The following is a 23,611-nucleotide window of genomic DNA, read 5'->3' as shown; positions in this document are numbered from 1 at the left end:
AGTTTTCAATAAATCCCATTTTTACTCCTAAGCTTTGGAACGATCTTCTTCTCTCTTTGCGCTTGATGGAGTCTACTGACTCCTTTAAGAAACATCTTCACGTTTTTATTTGTTCAGGCTTTTCCTTGATTTTCTGGAACTCCTGTTGTGTTATCAGTTTTATCTTGATCTTTAAAGTATATACTTTATTGAATATTGTTTTGATTGTTTAAGCGCTTTGTGACCCTGGTCTGGAAAAGCGCTTTACAAATAACAATTACTTAATACTTACTTACTTTGTGTTCACTTGCTGAACTTTTGTTGAGCTGAATTTCTATCAATTTTTAGAAACCTTCATTTGTGAACATCTTTTAATTAAAAAAAAAAAAAAAAAAGTTTTTTTTACAGATTTTTGGATCAGAAAATCAAATTTTCAATATTTCAGCACATTCATTTGTGTTCACCTGAATTCTTTCAATCTTTTAATCAAAAAGAAAACTTTTAAATGTTGGAAACATGTGTTTGACAGTATTCTGTCACCAATGATGACCCTTGAATAGTGACGTACTTAACACATGCAACATGTCAACTTTTCTAAAGCATTCACTCATTGATTATTTGTTTACCATGTTTTGCAGACAAAACTTTGGAAAAAGTGCATCCTCAATGTGTGCTGATACTTTTGCTGTCACTTAATAATATATATATATATATATATAAGTAAGGCTGCAAGATATATCGAAAACATTTCGATATCTCGACACTTGTCTCGGCACGTGCGATATGCATGTGAAAACATGTAATAATTTATACATTTTTATTGTATAAAGCCAGCATTTCTTCAAATGCACACTTCGACCAATCAGTGTCAGGTTCTGTGGAAGTAATACTAACTTATGATCTAGTCAAACACCAGTGATCCAGTCACTCTTCTCTTTCAACCTCCTTTGTTAATAACTTTTCATCTCGTCTCAGTTGTTTTCTTATCAGATTGTTAACTTCCAAACAAGTGTAAACCTGTCCGTCTTCACCGTATGCTAACAAGCTAAGTTGTTAGCGTCATTTATAAAGTGTTATTTGTGCGTGTACAAGGAGGTGGATTTATTATTGATTTGGTGATATCACGACGCGCCGGCGGCTCCTCTCTGATGTCGCTCAGTTTGGCGGGAAACCGATGCACGTCCCGCGAGACTGAGCGTCATAAGTGATGTTTTTCTACGATCAGCGCTTTCGTTGTCCTTCTCTAAACCCCCGGAACCTCTATTTATAAGCCATTTCTGACTTTTTTCCATCCCAACATCTTTTACAACTTTGCTGCTTATCAGATTGCAAGCGAGTCTGTTCAAAGGGTTTTCTTCGACCTCCCATCGCCTCCCACACCCAAAGATGGTTCTATCCAAGAACACATTAGTAAAATGAAGCTGTTTGTATCAAATATTGACATGTTATCTCTTCATCGTCATGGGGGGGAGGGAGGGCGTTGTAACTGTGGGTAATTGAGCCGTGTCTCCCCTGCTTATCGGTAAAGCTCCGGCACGTCACGGACCTAACGAGCTGTAGCGTGCCGATTAGTCTGAAGGGAAAGTCGAACGTGAACGCCACAGACTCTGTCTTTCTTTTCTTTTTTATTTTTTTTTAAGATCTGCAACGGATATTACGAGTCTCCCTGGAGGGAGGAGGCACAGGCTTATTAGCTGTATTCATAGGAGGGAAGAGACTTGACATGGATGAATGGCATGTTCAAGTATCCCTGTGTTAGAATAACCATCAGGGCTGATAGTTTGGGCTGATGACGACCTCCACCGCGGCCTTGACCTGACCAAGGGCAGGGGGTTTATTACACACTACCTTAAACAAATGGTAGTGTGTAATAATTTTGCATTTTTTTTTGTGTGTGTTTGCTTTGTGATTCGGAACTTTTTAAAGGTTAGAAACTGTTGTACATGATGGAATATTACTGAGCTAGTTGAGTTTTTATCAAATTTGCCCAACCACAGATATTAACATGATAAGCATTGCTTGTGTTTGGAAGCATGCCTTGGTTTGAGTTGGGACTGGAATGTCTGGGAATGTCTAAAAACTAAATACAACAGCTTTACCAAATGAAATTCATCAGGAAGAACACTAAACTTTGTTTGCTTCATCAAGCTTTCAGTCATCATATTCGTGGTCGTGAATTTGGTTCTTGTCTCTCCAATAATCAGTAACTTACGATGGAGTATAAAGATGTGACGGAAACAGATCTCACTTCAGAGTAAAATTCTATGAGTAGGTTCTGTATTAATATCTCCTTGTACGAGTAAAATTGTTGTGACTTTACAACAATTTTGTTTTTAAGTCTAGTTTTTTAGTGACAGAAGGAACAGCGGTTGAAGTCAGTTATCTCCATAGGGTGTCTCAACTCTCTCTCGGTGATGGAGTGAGAAGCAAGGTTATCCATGAGATACTCGGAGGGGTGTCTTGGGCATCTAAGTGGGATGCCTACAGGACGCCCACCTGGTGATGTGTTCAGGGACACACCTCTCTCCGATGAAGCTGCTGCCCCCGCGACGAGACAATATATGAGGTCAAATGAGTTATTTTTATGTAGTTTTTAGCTGTTAAAACGTCCACCAATCGAGCTTCACCCACCGTTCACTGGTGCGAGTCTGTTGCGTGTGGAAGAGATAAAATCTCTTTCGATGTCAGCTTGATTTCCAGCCTTAACTATCAAAGAATGCTAATTAAAGTCATATTTTGCATACGTCGTGTCTTTCATGCGCGTATGCAAATTGCCCCTGTTGCCTTTCAGCGCTGTAATTAGCTTTATGAAGGACAGCTGTAATACATAATTAACAGAAATGTTTGCAAGCTTTTTCTCCGCGCACGTCAACATGCACACGTGATACCTCACACAAACCTATATTGATGGTTTGTTAAACGTCTTGCTCGCTGTGCAATATTGTAATTAATGTATTTGTTTGCTGTCAATCATGCAGTTGACGTACATTAAGATCCACCTGATCACGATTAGTGGCTGCATTGTTGAGTGATGTTAACACGAAAAAAAAAGTAAGAAATTAATATTTATATGACGTCGGTTGATGTTGACCCTGGAGACCATAAAATATGGACGTTGCTCAAGGGCTAAGATGGAGGACTGTGTGTTTGTGTACAAATTAGTGTTGGAGTCTGAGCTGCCTGGGATGTTGAAAGGCAACTGTTAACAACATTTACGATGAATAATAATGCGTTGCAGTTTGAGCGTTGTTGGCAGAAAGGCCATTGAAAAGTACAGATGGCTTCCATTGAGAGGAAATGGAATTAGGATGTTTTCGAGAAATAGGAGGATGTGAATCTGGGCAGTGGCTGCCACATCCCAGGCCCGATCCTCCAGCTTCTTTCATGTCGCTCCATCTTCTTAGCTCAGATGTGGTCGTTGTCTTTCAGTCGCACAATAATGAGATCTGATGGGTGCTAAATATAAAAGCCAGAGGCTGAAAACACAAGTCAACTGTCATGTGGATGTCTGCAGAGTCCGTGCATTATGCTTTCACATGCTATTTAACAGCAGGTTAGAGTCATGGACTTAGACTTCTTAGTCAGAGTTCCCTCAGACCTCAAAGAGCTGTGGTGCTTAGTTAACTGTAGCTGCTTGTTACCATTGACTGTCGATATAATTGGGCTGGTGTATTGTCAAGAATCTGTTGATACAATACGTATCACAAAAAGGTTAAACGATATCAAATATCATGATAGTGTAGTAACAAGGATATATGTGTAGTATTTTCCAGTACTTGACTCTGGTATTGTGATAGTGTAGTAACAAGGATATGTGTGTAGTATTGTCCAGTACTTGACTCTAGTGTTGTGATAGTGTAGTAAGAAGTATATGTGTGTAGTATTGTCCAGAACTTGACTCTGGTGTTGTGATAGTGTAGTAACAATTACATGTGTGTAGCATGGTCCAGTACTTGACTCTGGTGTTGTGATAGTGTAGTAACAAGGATATATGTGTACTATTGTCCAGTACTTGACTCTGGTGTTGTGAAAGTGTAGTAACAAGTATATGTGTGTAGTATTGTCGAGTACTTCACTCTGGTTTTGTGATTGTGTAGTAAGAAGGATATATGTGTAATATTGTCCAGTACTTGACTCTGGTGTTGTGAAAGTGTAGTAACAAGTATATATGTGTAGTATTGTCCAGTACTTGACTCTGGTGTTGTGATAGTGTAGTAACAAGGATATATAGGTAGTATTGTAGAGTACTTGACTCTGGTGTTGTGATAGTGTAGTAACAAGGATATATATTTAGTATTGTCCAGTACTTGACTCTGGTGTTGTGATAGTGTAGTAACAAGTATATATTTATGTATAGTGTTGTCCAGTACTTGACTCTGGTGTTGTGATACTGAAGTAACAAGGATATATGTGTAATATTGTCCAGTACTTGTCTCTGGTGTTGTGATAGTGTAGTAACAAGGATATATGTGTAGTATTGTCCAGTACTCTTGACGAAGTCGTAACTGCTTTAATTTGTTTTTAAACCAAAATATGTCCAAACATCAGCTTTAAAAGTTGCTGGACTCACTGTATCCTCTCGTCCTCAGTCATCGCCGGGATCTCATTGTTCCTCTACCTGCGAAGGACATAATGACTGCTGCCATCTAGAGCCCAAAAGTTAAATTGAAGCAAAACTCTGTGAATATTTGCATGTTAATTGTAAATTGTATTTAATTGAAATATTAACCAAAACATAACCATGATATAAATAATCATTTATTTAGTAAATTAGGTTAATACAGTAAGTTCAATCATTTTGATTCTTTGCTGACAGAATATTAAAACACACCTCAATGTGTGAATGGAAGACGGAAAAAAAAAAAAAAAGTTGCTTTATTTTATTGATTATATTTCCATGATGGCTAAAGAAATTAAATGTACTTATTCCGTTTTTATTATCTCCTAATAGTTGTTATTATATTCATTCATTATCAATTTCTCTTGTGTGTTTTTTCCAGGTGGGCCTTTGTGATGAAGAAACATCTCAGCACCCACATGCTGGGGAAACATGGAATCGGTCAACCCAAAGAAAGGTAAGAAACAAATTCCTATTTTAGATCTAACATTTCAGTGATGGTTTACTTTTGTAGCATAAGATAATGGGTTTAATTGATTTTCAAGATACCCCCACAGAGGCCTGTAAGCCTTAAAGTACAAACATTCAGTAAAAATGTAGAGTTAAATATAACTTGAGATCCTCCAGTTCCCTAATGAGATAAATGTCTTTCACTCACTCTGTCTCGAAAATATCTATTTCTCTGCCAAACTTGATCAGGTCCACACCGTCGTCTTACTTTCCTCTCCAATCAAGGATGGTTGATTTTCCTCTTTTGACATTTCGTATTGCTGTATGTGTAATGTTTCCAGCTTGGCCCTGTCTATCAGAAGTAGAACCCTGCTGTCAGTGTGTGTGTGTGTGTGTGTGTGTGCGTGTGTGTGTGTGCGTGTGCGTGTGTGTGTGTGGAAGAAAGATGAAGTTGTGAAGTACCCCTCCCCACGCCACCACCCCTCCTCTGACAAGCCAAAGGGAGACGTTAAACACCTCTCAATCTGTCAAGTGAGCTGCTAAAATAGAAACAGACCTGCCTTCTTCATAGCCGCGCAACCGAAATTGATAGTTTTGACAACACGCAGTATTAGACTTGACAAGTGTCCTCTGATATGGAGGTAAACAGCCCAAACAGACGCCTCTCAATCTCTCAGCCATTATTAACTCCATTCAAACTGACAGCTGCTCATCTGGGTGACATGGATCCGAATGTAAAACATCCTCCGGCGCCTCAGTCTGTGTTTTATGTTATTTTGTATGTTGGAAAAAGACATTTGTTTTCAAGCATTCTTAGAGTAGTTTGTTTGTTTTTTTCCTTCCTTCAGCTGCTTTTCTGTGATGCTCATGTATGTATTACACTGGTAGAAGGCTGTATATACAGTATATGTATCTGTTACGAAAAGTCAAATATGAATGACATCATTCTGATGGTCTTTAGTAGGACTATACACTAACAATACCATATATTCAGCTCACAATACACATACTTTTACAGTTTAGTGACATTTGTGATTGAAGCCATCAAAGCAACTGGAGCCGGCTGTTTAGTATCCTCTCGTCCTCAGTCATCGGCGGGATCTTGCAGGATTTCATTGTTCCTTTTACATAATGACTGCTGCCATCTAGAGGCCGTTTGTTAATTTTGGTGTTGCAATTAAACAAACACTTTGAATATTTGTTAATTGGACATTTAAAAAAATCTGATACTTTTTGTTTTTTACAAACTATGTTGAAATATAAACCATACAAGAACTTTGATGTAAAAAAAAAAAAAAGATTATTTTAGGAACATCTTAGGAACGGTTTTCAAACGTTACACGTAAATCATCGGATCAGTCTAAGACGGGCCGGACGCAAAATATGTTTTGACAAAGAGGATCATAAACTACAGGGAATGTTTTATTTTGTGTAGACGTTGAACCATTGAATCCTCACGCACCACATTAATGGAAAATCAACTGCAGACCTGTGAGTACTGGCCTTATGTAATGGATCGAAGCTCGTTTCTTCACTTTTAAAACAATAAAAAAACGAATCCGCCGTCTCTTATTTGACCTTATTCTGTCCCCGGTGACAGCCATTTTGAATAAGGCCGATTCATAATAATGCATTTTAGCATCTTTATATTTGACCATCATATGCTCAGAGCATCATCTCTGATATTCACACCAGCAGTCGTATAAACCGAGATAGATACCGTATAACAATGTGTCCAGAGTTGCTCCTCATTTGACACGCATCACGATCAAGAAAAATAAATATACCCACAAGTAAGTTAACATCTCTAGTAGAACTTTTGGATTTAGACCTTTTATATCTTGCTTGATAAAAAAAATAATGTCAATATCCCTTGACTCATCTTGTTCTTCTTCTTACTGCTGTGCCACACACACACACTCGCACACACTCCCTCGCCACAAGGTTTGTTCTATTTAAACCTGTAAAACACGTCTGTCATCATTTTCCTGACAGTCCTGCAGACAGAATTCATCTCATCATTAATTAGGCGTCATATTTCCAACACGCTGCAGCTTAATTAGCGGCAGGTCATCGGGGAGGGCTTGTTAAGTGGAACAAATTTGGGCAAACGTAAGAGCAGATAGAGGACGGATGATTGAGGAGAAATGAAGGGTGTATGCAACACAGACAAAAGAACCAGTGCGAAGCAAAGTAGAGGGTGTGTGTGTGTGTGTGTGTGTGTGTGTGTGTGTGTGTGTGTGTGTGTGTGTGTGTGTGTGTGTGTGTGTGTGTGTGTGTGTGTGTGTGTGTGTGTGTGTGTGTGTGTGTGTGTGTGTGTGTGTGTGTGTGTGTGTGTGTGTGTGTGTGTGTAAATGCCAGGGCGAGTTTGTGTCTGCAGATGGTTCGAGCATGACACCGTGATTGATAACCACACTGCTTTTGAAAGCCTAGACCTGGAGACTAGGACGGTAGCTGAGGGAGAAGGAGAGTGTGTGTGTGTGTGCGTGCGTGTGTGTGTGTGTGTGTGTGTGTGTAAAGGGGGTACCTGAACCTGCGACTGGGGAGCGGTGGGGGTGGACAAGTTGAGAGCCGATGAGGGTTGTCGGGGGGGAGCCAATTGCAAACATATGCTGGCTGGCAGGCGGTGGAGAGATGGATTGCATTGGGACAGTGTCAGAGAAACAGTTTCATCACCAGCTCTGAAGCCTTGATCACCTGGTATTTTTAGAACACTTGGGAGAGGAGAGAGGAGTGTGTGTGACTAGCAGTCGCTATCTCATGCTTGCCATTTAAAAACCAGTTCCTAAATCCACCCATTTTTTTATTTCGGGGATGTATATTTTAAGAAAACCCAGGTGTTGTTTTTTTGTTTTTTTTAGTCCATTTGACATTTTTATTCGAATTCCTGCTTAGAGATGTGACACAGAACCACAACTAAAGTTGGTGTCAACCTAAACATGTAACTAACATTTTACAATATCAATTACTAGAGCATCAGATCAATTATTGCATGTTACGTCAGGTTTAATCATACAAACCTACATCATATAAACCCACCATGGCCGACGTGGTTAGAAGTCAGTAATAGTCATTTGTAAAGATCTTTCCAGACCAGGGTCACAAAGCACTTCAATCAAAAACAATACACAGTTAAAATATATACTTTGAAATGCCGAGACACATAAGAAGTGGTTTAAGAACGGCCCTTGACAAGGTATCACATTGTGCTAGCTTTAGCTTCCGACGACAAACTTTCTGTCTGTCAAAGTCCCAAGACTTGAATACAGTTTTATGCCATTATGTTTTATTTTGACTTTAAATTATGCTACAGTTTTTTTTGGAACATAAAACCACCCAATTTTTCTCATAACCATGGTTCTATGATTATGCACAGCAAAAGCCTTTAGAGGGCAAAGCAAGCATGAAGTAGAAGTGTTGTTTAAAATAAAGAGATCAAATCAAATAGTTTCTTATGTAGTTTAGTAATTTTCATTATTCAAGAGTAGATTCTGAACCTTATGAATAGAAATTGAATGAGTTTCAGAAACTGGTAATGATACAGAGCCATAATAACTTTGCATGTTAACATAGCGTGACAAGTGTGTCAACAGGTGGACGTCACTATTTGGTCACTTTAGATGAAATAATTAATGTTGGAAAGTAAAATTGTATAAAAGTTATACTGTACTTTGAACAACACCATAGATCAAATAGAATAGAGTAAAGCACTTATTAACGAGTTGTTAGTTTGTGAAACTAGTCATCTAGACAAAAGCATTGAGATGGATGTCAGCAGTTTGTTTACTGAACTTTTATACACTGACTGAGGCATGATTTTACTCAATAGCTGACTATTGATATGCAAAGTTGAACTTTATTGAAAGGTCTCAAATTACAGGCTTTTCATGGACTAAATTGATTTAATTTTAGGGTTTGTTTTGTAGACGCGTTGTTTAGTTATTGTATAAGTAAGTAAGATCAAGACAACATAAAACAAACACAGAAGTCCCAGAAAATCAGGAAAAAGCTCAAATAAAAGTGTCTTGAGACGTTTCTTGAAGGAGTCAGTAGATCATCAAACACAGAGATCGTTCCAAAGCTTAGGAGCAACAGCCAGGAAGGATGTATCTCCTCTGGTTATCCCTGTTAGATAGACCCTGAATAAAAAAAGAGCCATTAGTGAGGTGGTGTTCAGAGGTAAAGTACTGTTGGGATGTGTCAGATGGACGGGCCAGAGAAGGAGGTTGGTTTGTGAGGAGCTGGACTGTTATAAAGTGACATAGCTGGGTCTCTGTCTCCGTCACGTCGCCGGTCCTCACTGTAGGCACTAAATATGTAAGGATTGTAGCCCCTTCTCCATCTTGAGCCATATAGAAGGTTCTTAGTATAGACAACTGACAAAAGTTTAGAAATCTTTGTGTAGCATTGACAGCGTAAAGTACCAGTTATGGCGCGATTATTGCATAGAAGTGCCTGTCAATGAGCCGATGTAATTAAAACAAACACATGCTTATCAGGATAGTTCAACCAAATGTCATTGTCTTTTTAGAGTCACAGGCAGAAATGTATGTTCGTATGAAGGGCACGACCTGTACCTCAATCTTCTTCCTCAGTGTCTTGTATTGAATGAATATTTGTTTTAAAAAAGTTAAATAAGTGTATATTTTAAGCTTCTTTGTGTCACGATTGGAAAACGGCAGGAGACCCAGATGCGGAAGTGAACAATAATCCTCGGAGGAATAGTTCAAACACAAAGTCTTTTAATAATCCACACGGTCGGAACGGACCGGAACAAAAACAGAACAGACGCTCGGGACGGAGGCAGGACGCGGCAGGAGATCGGGGTCTCAAAACAGCAACTAAAAAACAAAGGGGAAAAAGACTCACGTGAGTAACAGAAATCGCTGACAACGTCAGGGGTCTTCGCAAGACAGTTCAATAACAAGCGAGCGCGGAGCGAGATCTAAGATGCCAACCTGGTCAAGAAACTGAATACTCTGGCGAGTTCTTCCGGTTAGAGATGCTCCTTATCTGTGGGAAGAACCCGCCATTCAATCATCCCCAGCCGCGCACCTGCCAGCGTCTGTCAAGACAAAACAGAGGAACACGTACCAAAAACGGAAACACAACTTCAAAATAAAACCGGAAAGAACATAAACATGACACTTTGTAGCAGAATCTCCCAGTTTGTTTAAATCTTTTTGCGAACTTGCAGTGTCTGAGTTCAGGGCAATACCAGCAATAAAAAGTTCATGCTTATAACCTGGCTTTTTCCACTAAGACGAGCTTGAAATATAAAATATATAAATTACTTTTTCTTATCTAACAATGTATCACGTTGTGGCTTTAATACAAAATGGACGTTACAGAGGTGCAGTATGGAGGTATTTGGATGTTTTTTAAGTTTGTAACCATTCAGCCTGTAACTATAAAATGCATGGATTACACTAAACATAGTTCTAACCCTGGGTCGACTAGAGTGTGGGTAGAAAATTAGTTCAATTTAAATGTTGGGTGAACTAACCCTCTAAGGTGTTCTGCACCTTATTTTATGAGAATCAATATCACTGGTTATATTTATTGATGTATATATTCTATCCAAGCATAGTCATGAACTTGAAATCCGATAAATGATATTTTTCATTGTCGAGCATCAGTAAGAGTACGTGTTATTTACCTTTATTACGCCGGCTCTTCAACACTCTTCGTTGATGTAGCGTTGGTAAAGTTTGTTTATTTATTGTCTTTACCTCTATTAGGTTCGTCCTTGTCTTTGCACGTGTCCGAGCTGGTTCTGTGTCGGCGCCGTGACATGAGAAAACAATGGAGGGGCTTTGGAACGTGACTGACAGCGGCGGCCTTGCCTCAATTGCATGTAATTAGTTGTTAAAAAACAGGGCGCCAAAGGACAACTGACCTGTCTCACATACCTGTTTTCCCAAGTAATTGTTAAAATGCCCTCTATTTTCACGCTTGTAATAATAAACTCCTGGAGTTAATACACTCATCACTCTTGAAACGGGAGTGCTGACAAGCTGAAGAAAGATATATTTGTTTAAGCCAGAAAAAAAGAGTGTATGATACAAGCAGCGGGAGAGAATGCTGTCAGTGTTTTCGGAGATGTCTAATTACTAAAGTCTGCTCATAGTTTGGCTCTGGTCGGTGGTATATTTGTTTTTCGTGCGTCACTGTATCACCATGTGTTAAAAGAGAATTATAGATGGATCCAAAACCTTTATGGAATCATGTCACATAGGCAACATGCCTCCATGTTCTACTAAGTAAAAATAAGATATATTATTCTAAAACTGAAGTTTCTTACCTAAAGGGTGTTTCAGTTAAGTTAAGTTAGGTATTTTTACGAGAAATGTATGTACTGATAGCTATTGACTGATACAAGGGAATACAGTATATTTGGATATGAAATGTAGTTTAATGTTTAAAGAAAGTTTTTTTCAAAAGAAGTGTATTAAGAGGAAATATTGTGCTGATCTGAGTTATGGCCATAAGATGAGCGACTCTGAAAAGTTATTCTATGGTTCAAGTTATCATTATCGTGTAACTTGTTATTATTGAAGGGATTGTAAAAGCATAAATAATCCAGGTAACATTAATGTAACTTATAGCTTCACCTTTTAAAAAGGCCGCACAAGATATTTTTAAGAAATCGCTGTATTGGATACAATTGCTCAGAACATTTAGAAGTAACTTTCAAGCCTTTGTAGTATTACTCAATGAGGCTAAGGAGTATTGCGCCTTAAGGCTCTGCAGCTTAACTACGCAGGGCTTTGTAGTATTGCTTCATAAGGCTCCGTAGTGCAACTATGCAAGACTATAGTATTACTCAATGAGGCTCATTAATATTATTTATTTATTATTATTTGTGACGCTACTTATTATTACTCTGTGAAGCTCTGTAGTGTTACTCTGCAAGGCTTTTTAGTATTACTTCTTGAGGCTCTCTAGTATAAATCCATGTGGCTTTGTATATTACTCCATGTGGCTTTTTAGTATTACTCCATGTGGCTTGTTATAACGTTGTTATATATTTTTGCGAGGCTCAATAGTATTACTTCAGGAGGCTCCGTAGTATTACTCTGTGAAGCTTTATAGTATTATTCCCTGAGGCTTTGTAGTATTACTGCATGTGGCTCTGTAGTATTACTCCATGTGGCTTTGTAGTATTACTCCGCAAAACTGTGTAGGATTATTCGGCGAGACTTTGTAGTTCCACTATGTGAGTCTTTGTAGTATTTGCTCTGCAAGGCTCTATATATATTTAGTTTCGTGGGGGTAATACTATGGAGCCCAGCTGAGTAATACTACAAAGCCTCACCATGCTTAATGCGCCTTAAAATGTGATTTTCCTTATAAACCGAAAAAATGGCAATATTTGAAGGGATTGATTTATTTTTTGAAATGTAAATATTTTAGCAAACATTTCTGGACATTAGTCACTATAGAAGGGAAGCAGTTCAACTTGGGGGGGCATCTGGTCTCGCCGTGTTCGAATCTGGGCTCACAGCCGTTCCCCAGCATGCCCTGGAGCGTGACCATACTGCCCCGTCGCTGAGAGCCGGGACCATCCAGGCTGGACGGGGAGATCGTGGCCGGAAGATCCACGCCTGAAGTCAGCAGTGGGCGACTCCAGGGGTCAAGTCGTACCTCAGTCACAAGCCAGAAAGTACACTTTCCCTTTTCCATCACAGCATATAGAAGAGTTCTGCTTGATCAGGAGATAAAGTGTAGATAAAGACAGGCCCCTAGTTCATTAGGATAAATCCTTCCCCTTAATTATTGATAATGAATCTGCTCTTTAATCTTTCTCTTTCTTCCTCCTCTTATCTGCCCGTGTCAGCACTTTGTCTTTCTGTCTCGGCGTTGGGTGGTAAGGCCTAGTTTTCTGCCACCCAAGGGCAGCAGTCAATAACATCCTATGCTGCTGGTACAGAGTGCAGGGATGTGATTAGTGCGGAGAAGCATGGATCAGCAGAAAAAAAAAAATGAACTTGAGAGTAAGTGGGGATATGTGGGCTCACTTTGGACTTATAAATCAGATCCTGGCTCTAGATTAGTCCTTTAAAACAATTTAAACTCATTTCATGAGGTTAAATCTCAAAGTCTTTAAATAACAAAAGCAGATTTTTTTTTTGTGAAAGCTGTGCAGTTATCAAAATGAAAGTGCAACGTCGCTCGTAAAGGTGTGTCTCCCAGAGGTCCGTGTCGCTGACGCGGTCCCACTGTGATCCTGGCCACGTCCCCGAGACTCCCGCCCCCCCCACGACGAGTTCACCTTTTTGTGTTCGCCGGCTTCCTGTTTGAGCGCGAGCCAGCAGCTTTCTGTTTATCCTGCTCAATATTTCATGGAGGAGGAAACATTCGTGGAATGAGGGATTGTGTTAATATTGCTGTTAAAATTAAGCGATCATTAAAAATTGTTAGTTTAAATGCCATCCTAGTCTATAAAAGTTTGATTACTGGAAAATTAGGTACATTAAGTTTTTATGGGTTGGCCTGTGCTATCACTTGGGAACCATTTTTATGCACTTGTCACGGGCATATGGTGCAGAGTGTGTGAGGCTGGCGCTGTGTTTGCATGCATGCATATTTGTGTGTATGTGTGTGCACGCTCGAATATTCAGCCTTCTATCTCTCCTATCGTTAGGAACGTGTCAAGAGGAGGCAAAGCAGTGGGACCGGAGAGGGGTCGAAGGTCGTGTATTATGATTTAAAGTGGCATCAGCATCCATCTCTCCAGCCTGGCTCGAATCATATATTGTTACTGGTGACACTATTAGTTATCGAGTCCGTATCTGGTCCCGGAGTTGGAAGCCACTTGTCATGTCACGACGCTGTGACCTTCCAATTGTTGAATAAATCAGCGTCAGTAGTTTGTCTTCCCGCGGAGGTCTAGGGCGGGCTCTAGGTGTCCGTCCCGCTCTCCAAGTTTCATCTTCTTAAAAATGATGTCACCCCACCACAGGAAACCCAAGTGGCATTACTCAAGCAGGACTTGTCCGGTCACCTTTATATTCACTTCACATCTTCAAAGCCTGGCAGGTTTATAGTGACACAATTGTTGCTGCGACGCTAGTGTATGCTGGGAAACTGGTTTCTCGCCAGCCTGTTATTGAAACATCAGACTGTCGTGACAGAAATGGATGTTGCCAAGCATCGCTAATGAACCAATTAATCAATGAATTAGCTGAGCAGCGGTTAAATTAATGTGGGCTGGACCGGCGTGCGGCAGTTGTGGATATATCCTGGGAAAAGTGATTAACACAAACGGTACCACAACAATTAACAAGCCTACTATTAGATTTGAACAACTCCAGGAACTCGTCTCTTTAGAGCTCGAAATGAAACCATTCGTCTGCTTCAAACACTCTTCTTTGAGTTTATATTTAAAAATAATACCACATTATTAATGGTGTGAGAAAATATTGTTTCACGATAATACATAGTATCCATTTTTTATTTTTATTTTTTTCAATAATATAAAATAAAACAATGACATCTTTTTATTTACAATGTTAAAAATATTCATGGTGTTTGCTCATTTTTTTGTTGCAATTGAACTCCCAGTTTCAAGATGGCATTACGTCCTCTGCAGCTAAAGTAACAAACAAATCCCAGGAGATCCCGGGGATGACTGAGGACGAGAGGATACAGTCGACTCCAGCCTTTTTTAAAGCTGATGTTTGGTCAACAATGAAAGCAGTTACGAGTTCATCAAGAGTCATATGGTCTGTAAATTCTACAACACCAGAGTCAAGTACTGGACGATATTACAAATATATCCTTGTTACTACACTATCACAACACCAGAGTCAAGTACTGGACAATACCACACATATATACTTGTTACTACACTATCACAACACCAGAGTCAAGTACTGGACAATACTACAAATATATCCTTGTTACTACACTATCACAACACAAGAGTCAAGTACTCAACAATACTACACATATACTTGTTACTACCCTATCTAGTGTGTTTCCCCTCTGGGGATGAATACAGCTTTTCTATTCTTTTTCTATTCTAGACTATCACAACACCAGAGTCAAGTACTGGACAATACTACACATATATACTTGTTACTACCCTATCACAACACCAGAGTCAAGTACTGCACAATACTACACATATATCCTTGTTATTACACTATCACATCACCAGGGTCAAGTACTGGACAATACTACACATATATCCTTGTTACTACACTATCACAACACCAGAGTCAAGTACTGGACAATACTACACATATATACTTGTTACTACACTATCACAACACCAGAGTCAAGTACTGGACAATACCACACATATATACTTGTTACTACACTATCACCACACCAGAGTCAAGTACTGGACAATACTACACATATATACTTGTTACTACACTATCACAACACCAGAGTCAAGTACTGGACTTTAAGGCCTCATCCACCTGTTTAAGAAATCAGACGGAGTGAAACATTAATGATGGAAGTTTAAAATATTTACTGCGTGTGATTACAGTAAGACATCATAATAGTAGTAGTACTGTGTAGCAAAGTGTTGGTAAATCAGAAATATTCCGTGTTAGCTGTCGCATTAGCTCTCGACTGCATCATTCCCAATGAGCTCCCCCCCACCACCACCTCCGCCACCAGGAGTGGAGGCGCTGTGGAGCGAGGCGGTGGGTGGGGGGTGTGGAGGCTCTCTTGATTATGTGACATCCTCCGGAAGACCGCTGGAGTTGTTTCCTTCATTACTTAGAGGGGGAAAAAAGAGGCCCTTTCACTATTGAGACTGTCACTCTCAATTTGGGCTAACGGTAAGCATGCGCAAGGCCTTCTGGATATTCCTCCCCACCTGCTCCTTCACTAACTTGGAGACCCCCCCCCCCCCCCCAACCCTTCCCCGTGTACACCGGCCTAGCGTTCCCTCCCCCTGTCGCGGAATGGCGGCGGTGACAGTTTGATTAGATCATCAATCGTGGCCGTTAACAGTGGTTTTCCTGAGCACCTGGACCGGCAGGTCACAGCTGGCTCTGAGCCGTGTCTGTCCCCCTGACCCGTGGTCGTGTCTGTGTTTGCATGTCTACCATATTGTTTCTTTTATTCTCTAGATAGTACACGTGCAGTCGTTCATGCCGGCAGAGCTATATCGGTGTGTTTGTCCTAAGTGTATTTCTGTGTGAATCTTATTATATTCTAGTGTATATTATATTACAAAGTACTCATCGGACAAAAGTTTCTATGAAGATTCTGGGTTGATTGTCAATTGTCATTATTTTTGACTTAAATAACCATAACATATGAAAAGTACTGTTATTTAACCATAGCAAGATATTCAATATAACAAATATTATATACAAAAACAGAGAAAAATGTTCCCAAAACAGACCTTCTCCTGTCTTTTCCAGCAAAGAAATATGATTATTTTTCACTTTTATTCATCAGAAGGGATGGAATTATAAAAACTAGCTTTGTCCGAGACTTTTATAAGATACAAAATCGTGAAAAATATTTGAAATGAATAGCTTAAATATTTTATTGTCTTCATGGACCTTTTAGTGTAATTTTTCAGCCAATCGCGATACTAAAGTTGCTAAAAGAAGGACAAAAGCTGAGCTACAAATCTCTTATTTATTTCACAAGTGTTTCTTTGAATAAGACAAAACTAAGTCCAGACACAGAGCAGTTCACGGAGGTCATTCTGAGTCCAACACGATCACTGTAAGATGATAACAACCTGACTCAAGTGCTTGTCATAGATATAAGACATTTGCGTGTTAACTTGTTTCTGCTCATGTAGCTGGAGCTGCAGTCGATACATGCTCAGTAGAAGAGAATTGTTGAATAAATCTAAATGAGTTCATGAACATTTGCAGACTTGGCCCTCTGTCCAGGGACAATGAGACCCAGACTGGTTTTTCCGCTGGTTTTCCCGTCGCCCGGATGACCCCGTTCTTGTCCTCTACCATGTAACCCCCCACTCCCATCCATCCCACTCCTCTTGCTCTTTCTTCTCATGCCTGCAAATGGCCGTGATCTGCGGCCATTCGTCTCACTCCACCTGCCATCGCAACAAAATAAATCAACAATTTTCTCACAAACATAACAATATTTGTATTTGGGGTGGGGCGGACATAATTGATGACCGCGCTCGGGCTAATTAAAAATGGCGGCGGGTTCATTAATCTTGGTCGTCGGGTTGTTGCGGGAGCGGCGACGGTGTCGGCTAGACAGGGGGCCGAGCCCGTCGCGCTCTCTTCTCAGGTGATACGGGCCATTGTGGAGTACGTTGGTGCCGTGGTGTAGTTAATTTGAAATGCTCGTTAATAATAAAATTCGGGGTTTATAAAAACTCTTTGAACTCAAAAGAGTCACTTTTATACCAACTTGTCTTTGCTGAAGAAGTTAATTGCTTTTACCGTCTTTGTTTTATAGACGCTGATTTATTTATTTTGCTGAGGACTTGACACGAGCGGAACTAATGCACGTGGAATTAATTACTAGTCAATGTTCCTGCCTTGTTTGTTTTTGTAGAACATCCAGCGACACAGGGCGAAACAAGCACAGGCGTCAAAGGAGTCGAACGATGTTACACAATTGACTTTTTAAATGAGAATTTACACTATGAAAAGTTGCTTTGAATAATGTTATTCGTGACAATGTGATTCTCAGATGTAGCAATTTAAATCTATTTACAACTTCCCGCAAGAAATACCAGTCTTTGTTTCCTTAGTTGAACGGGTCCGGAGAAAATCGCTTAACAAAGATTTTATATCAGCAAATGGATGGTTTAATAATAAGGTTTTTGTTTATATTCTGTTTAGTTTTAGTTTATCATTTAAGTATTGTTGATTATTTATTTCATTTTGTTGGTTATTTATTTTTATTTATTTTCTTGAATGTCTTAATTAATTTCCTTTCAACCGTATTCATGTTTTGCATCGTGGGTCAGAGAGGACCACAATTTAATTTATGCTGTATGTCTCGATACATGCATATTTGACAATAAAATAACTTGAACTTGAACTTGTTATCAAGTGTAATAATAATATAAATATACATTTTAAAACGATTGGTCAAGTAAACCTTCAAGTACAATTGAGTATTGAAATCGATACATTGTAAATTTTGCTGGATTATTCTTCTGAGATAACTTTAATAATAATTATTCTTCCTCACGAGATTGATCGTCAATTCATCAAAGGCTGTTAAATCAGATGTGTGAAAGAACTCCTTAAACTCTCAAACCTTCCACTCATACCACAGACTTGAATTGCTTAAATTACTTTTTTTTTGTTGTGAATATAAAGTGTAATAAAGTCCCGATAATTTATTCAAGACGTGGCGAAAACGAGGGGCGATATCTAAAGAGAGGTGTTGTAATAACCGTGGGACGTGCCTGCTTTATGATTTGAAGATGTGTGCGTTTCATTTCGCTGCATGTGGGAGTTGTTTGTGCAGCGCTTTTCCACTTGTACCAGCCACATATTACGGTCCAGGATCGCACACACATTTTATACTCTCGCAACTGCCACACAGACGCATGCCCGCCGACTCCGGAGAGCACGGTGGGAAACATCCTGAATATTTTATGAAGCTTGGGAACCCCACTTCTGTCTTCTCCGCCCAGCAGTCAACCAATACCGCCATGTCCAGCAAAACACAAGCACACACACACACACACACACACCCACACACACTAACTGAACTTCAAAAAAAAGGAAAAAAATGTTTAAATGCAATCATTGTCAGGCCCAAACAATGTCATTTATCAAGGGAGCATTTGGGACTGTATAATAAGTTTCACATTATTAATACAATTTTTCATCCTCTGTCAAGCCTATCTGATTTATGGCACGCGTGTGATCTAAGGTGATCATTGAATTACAATTCCAGTAATAAGGGAGTGAATGGACCTGGTCTTTTACTCCTACCCACTGGAGCACATAAAGCCGCTCTCTGGACATTCTTTTAGCCGTTCTTTGTTTGAAAAAATAACAGTTACGTGCTCCACCATAGTGCCGTGTACACTGTAGCTCAATACGAAGATCTTGGTGTGTTATTTGACATGAATTAAATATAATTACATATTAATTTAACATTTTAAAATAACATTGTTGCTCAAAAGTAAGCTGGCTCTGTGGGACTACGAGTCGCACCGTTTCAACTTGAATTATTAACATTTAAATGCACTTTAGTCAGGCTCCTCAGAACGCTTTGTGACCCTGTTCTGGAAAAGCTCTTTACAAATATGAATTACTTACTTACTTATTTACTTTGATTAACATAAACTACTATTTATTAAGCAGCGTTTGTTTAGAGTCGCCCGCTCGGCCATTCCGTCTCATCGGAACCCAAACACATCGGATCCTGCAGGAAAGAATGTGGACTGTCACGGTTCCTTCCACGCGAGCCGTGACGCTCACGCCGCAGAGAACGCCATCCAATAAACAAACAAACACGTGAACAAATGGAAAAAGTGAATTCTTTTGAGGTGATTTGATAACGAAGACGGACTCGTATCATAACATTTGCATCCATTTTGAACAAGTATTTGCCCTATTAGCGTTGGTGCTCCCGCTTCATGAGATTACCTTGTTGTCGAGGGCCCCCGTGATCGGTGTCGTACATCATCCTGTTTGAGTTCCGTTTAGGGAGAATTTCGGGAAGACGCTAATTGGATTGTAGTAGTCTAGGCCTGGTTAAAGATGGTAAACAGCAGCAGCGAAGACTCGTCCCACAAGTCTCAGCCTCGTAGGCTTTGAAAGCATCAACTCTCCTCAGTATTTCTTCAATTTATGACATATTGTCTCTGTACTCTTAAAAGATAATTAGGTTTATCACCCATTTTTCCTTTCACCCCCCCTTTAACGCTCCCTTTTGTGTATCCGAGAGCTTCACAATGGCAGCATAAAAACATAAATATTTCTGCAGCACAGTAGCGCTGGCAGGTGAGCCTAATGAAATTCTAGGGGTGTAATTTGATTTACGAGGTGCTAATGCGGCCTGATATTAGAGAGAAAAAACTCTGATACGGCTGCCTTGTGCTGTATTTAAGGCCTATCAGGAGGCTGATAAAGAGCATCCTGTCCTCAGCGCCGCAGCTGAGTTATTGTTGCAGATATTCATATTGATAGTAATTCTTCCTGACGCAATTTAGTGCACGCAATATATAAATATGGAGATAATAGTTAATTTCACTGCCGTCTCAGATTGTGACGCCCTTAATTCAAAGAAATGGAGAAAAGTTTAAAGCATCTGGGCGCTCTTTAAATTGCTGTTGGAGGATGAGTTGGGGACGCTGGAGAGAGGCCTTTGACCAACTCGTGTCCCACAAATCAGATTCTCGCAGTACTCCTAATCTTGGCTGGAAGCTTTTTGAAGCACTTGATTTGCAGGCTTTGGGTTTAAACATTTGTGATTAATGGTTTGATATCTGCAAAATCTATTAAGCCATTAAATCAGCAAGTCTGGAAACGGTTCCTTTCACACCTCCACACGCATGCAGAAAAGTCTTCCCGGTGTCTGTGGACTCATGAATATCTAGTTTAGTTTTTTTCGATGCAAAAAATTGTTATTTTATAGGCAAATGGTTTGAGACATTTACCTGAGAATATTTGTGAGTAGAGCTGTAGCGATACACTAATCTTACGATACGATATATTCACCTACGTTAAGATTCAATATGATATATTTTAATAAACTTCAGAAAGATAATGAGTGACATCTTGTGATTGTTTGTTGTCTCTGTTGGAAAAAAAACAGAGACAACAATTAATTATGTCCAACCCTAAGCTTTAAAAGCTGCTGGAGCCAGCTGTATCCTCTGGTCCTCAGTTATCACCAGGATCTTCTGGGATTTCTTTGTTCCCCAATGCCGCGGAGGTAGTGATGACTGCTCCCCTTGAGAGGCCGGCAGTTTAAAAATCAACAAAGTGTTGTCGAATATCGATACAGTAACAGGAAAAAATTGTTGAATATATACTGTATCTGAGTATGAATTTATTATCACACCCCTAGTTTTGAGTAGTGGATTTAATGCATTGAGAAAGTGGATGATACTTGGCAACCTTATTTGGTGACGTTTTAAGGCAGCAGTCAGTACATGTTTATGTTTATGTTAGACTTGCAAATAGTCCACCCATTACAGGATTTGGAATTAATTGATCTAATTAATTTCATCTTAATCTCATCTGTACTTATTGGCCACAAATGAAGAATTCTAGGACATAACGAAATTGTAGTTCATGACCAATCAAATGAATATACTAAGAAGAAAAGATTTGGAATCCAATTCAGAAGACACATTTAGTAGTGATGCTGTATCACGAGGCCTCATCAACTCATCATTCATGTTTAGCATTTAAATCAGACAGGAACAACTTCGGTGACAATTCCTTCTTTACAAAAGATACAAATCACGTTCTTTTCTATCGTTTTTTTTTTTCTTTTCATTCTTGCTGTTCAAAGGCCATAGCAGTCAGTTTGACTAATGACGCATGTGAGTAGTTAAGAGCCACTGTCAGGTCCGAGTCCTTCAATGGGCCTAGTTTAAAACACTTAAAGGGTAAAGTTTGCATTGAATCGACGCTAAAGTGAAATTAATCATTTGTTGTAAATAATTTAAATAATTAGATAAAGTGACGACCCTTCTTTTAACTTTTACCTTTGTGCAACATGAGAAAAATTGAAGTTTTTTTTATATTAAAGATTACTTTATGGTGAGTTTGTTGTTCCGTGTCTTTTGACAATAGCACATAATATAAACGTGCAATAACTGGACCACGGAGGGACCTGGCCCTTGTGCCTCGCTTCATCCCTTCTTATGACGTCCCTTCCTCTCTCTCCCAGCCTCTAAGTTATGGTCTGAATAACATGGCAACAATATTAAGATAACATTTCCTGATTGTTTGTCGGTGGAAAGGCTCCTTCATCCCGCTTTCATCACGTCCACCGTGTTCATTAAATTGACAATTTGTATTTGCCCTACAGCGGGATAAACAGGAGCTTATCTGATGGGTCTGCTCTTTTATTATTTATTTCATTATCTTTTTTTTTTCCCTCTCCCTCTTTCCTTCCCCACCTCCTCCTGGGATTGAAGGTAAACATAAATCAGCAGCGGCATCTCTGTTGTGTGCTCTTGTTTATATTGCAGTCATATGCAGCCGCGGTCCCTTCACTGGAGGTTCATCTGCAACACTTCCTGGTGGCTTTTCTTGTCGTCTGTGCGACAAGCTTACGGGAATGACTTCAGATAATTGTCCGGACAATTCCACCATGTCTGCCTTTCATACATGTGCAAGAGAATCTTATTTGGATCTCCTCCCTACATCAACGTTACAGATTCTCCTCCAGATCTTGAGCGATGATTCTTCTTTCTGTACCTGAAACGTTGGACATGCAGATGAAAAATAAACGAAGCCAATGCCGTTATTTAGGCAAACGCTTGTGTTGGAAATTCAATCCTTTCCTGGTGCGTTACCCTACACCCCGGACTAATCAGGTTTCAATTGACTGCCACTGAAGGAAGCGCATCTCCACAGTCGCAGATTCAGGTCCAAACCCAGTCAGTCGGCATTTAAGGCTTACTCGGTCTTCCTACCAATATCTGGGAGAGCTCAGGGCCAAATGATTTAATCTTCATTCAGCTAATTTAGTCTGGATTTAAAGCTGCCGGGTTGTCGAAGTGCAGAGTGATGGAGTCTGAAAACAGGATGAGAGGCAAAGGGAACGGAAGGAAAGCGGGAGGGAAAGGGTGTGAGAGATGAAGATGGAGGGAGAGGGATGGGGCTGAAGATGATGATCCATTCTGACCCTACTGAATGCTGTCATGTTCCTCCCTCTAGGTAATCTCTCTCACTCACCCGCTATTTTGCATGTAGAAATGCTCTCCTGACAGTTGCATATCAGATACATTTTCTCTCCCCCCCTCGCTCCCTCTCTCCCTTCCCCGAATAAACAACAGTCTTCACTTTGAAGTTGTCTGTTTGTGTCATATTGGCTGCAGGCAAAAGTCGGCCTCTCTCTTTCTTTTTCCATCTCTTCCCGTCTTTGTGTTACAGTACGATTCTTTCCCTCTCGCTGACCAGCGTCAAGACAAGAGCGGCTCCTTCCTCCAGAAAGGTTGTAACTATTTACATCCGTGGATTAACAATAAAACGCCATGGTCAAGGTCGCTCTTCATCAGGGCTTCCGTGGACTTTATACATATTAAATTGCTCACTAACATGAGGATTATTCCAGCGTGCTACTCGCCGCATGGGGGCAATAATGAGCATGTGCTGGTCCTGGTTTTGTTTCCTTAAAAGGCTCAGAGTTGCTTTGTTTTGTTTTATTCACAGTCAAAACCATTGCCAAGTGTAAGAACGTTGTTTGATTACGGGAAACTACTTGAAACTACTACTTGTTTAAAAGCAAGCAAACGTATACACGTAAAATAAATGTTTGGCCTTTGACTGGTCTGTGATCCATTCCTACCGTTTATTCGATTTATATAAGCGTATTGAACCATTTGTTGTCCTTCAATCTCTAATCACATTGTTCAAGTTGATTGATTCACCATCAGTCGCTCCCACTTCC

At 39.8% G+C, this 23,611-nt stretch overlaps 1 protein-coding gene across 2 annotated transcripts in view; it reads left to right on the top strand.

Annotated features, from left to right (window-relative positions):
• Nucleotides 1-23,611, top strand: part of znf407 (zinc finger protein 407) — a 172,121-nt gene that overhangs the window by 70,913 nt on the left and 77,597 nt on the right. For both annotated transcript variants that reach the window (XM_087805591.1, XM_087805590.1), the window contains exon 5: nucleotides 4,980-5,054. In XM_087805591.1, coding sequence (XP_087661717.1) covers nucleotides 4,980-5,054 — 75 coding nt within the window. The remainder of the gene's footprint in view (nucleotides 1-4,979; nucleotides 5,055-23,611) is intronic.

This window comes from Callionymus lyra, chromosome 13 (assembly GCF_982586985.1).
Source record: "Callionymus lyra chromosome 13, fCalLyr1.hap1.1, whole genome shotgun sequence".
Lineage (NCBI taxonomy): Eukaryota > Metazoa > Chordata > Actinopteri > Syngnathiformes > Callionymidae > Callionymus > Callionymus lyra.
The sequence above is the reverse complement of the archived record's forward strand: the minus strand, read 5'-3'. Positions and strand labels throughout refer to the sequence as shown.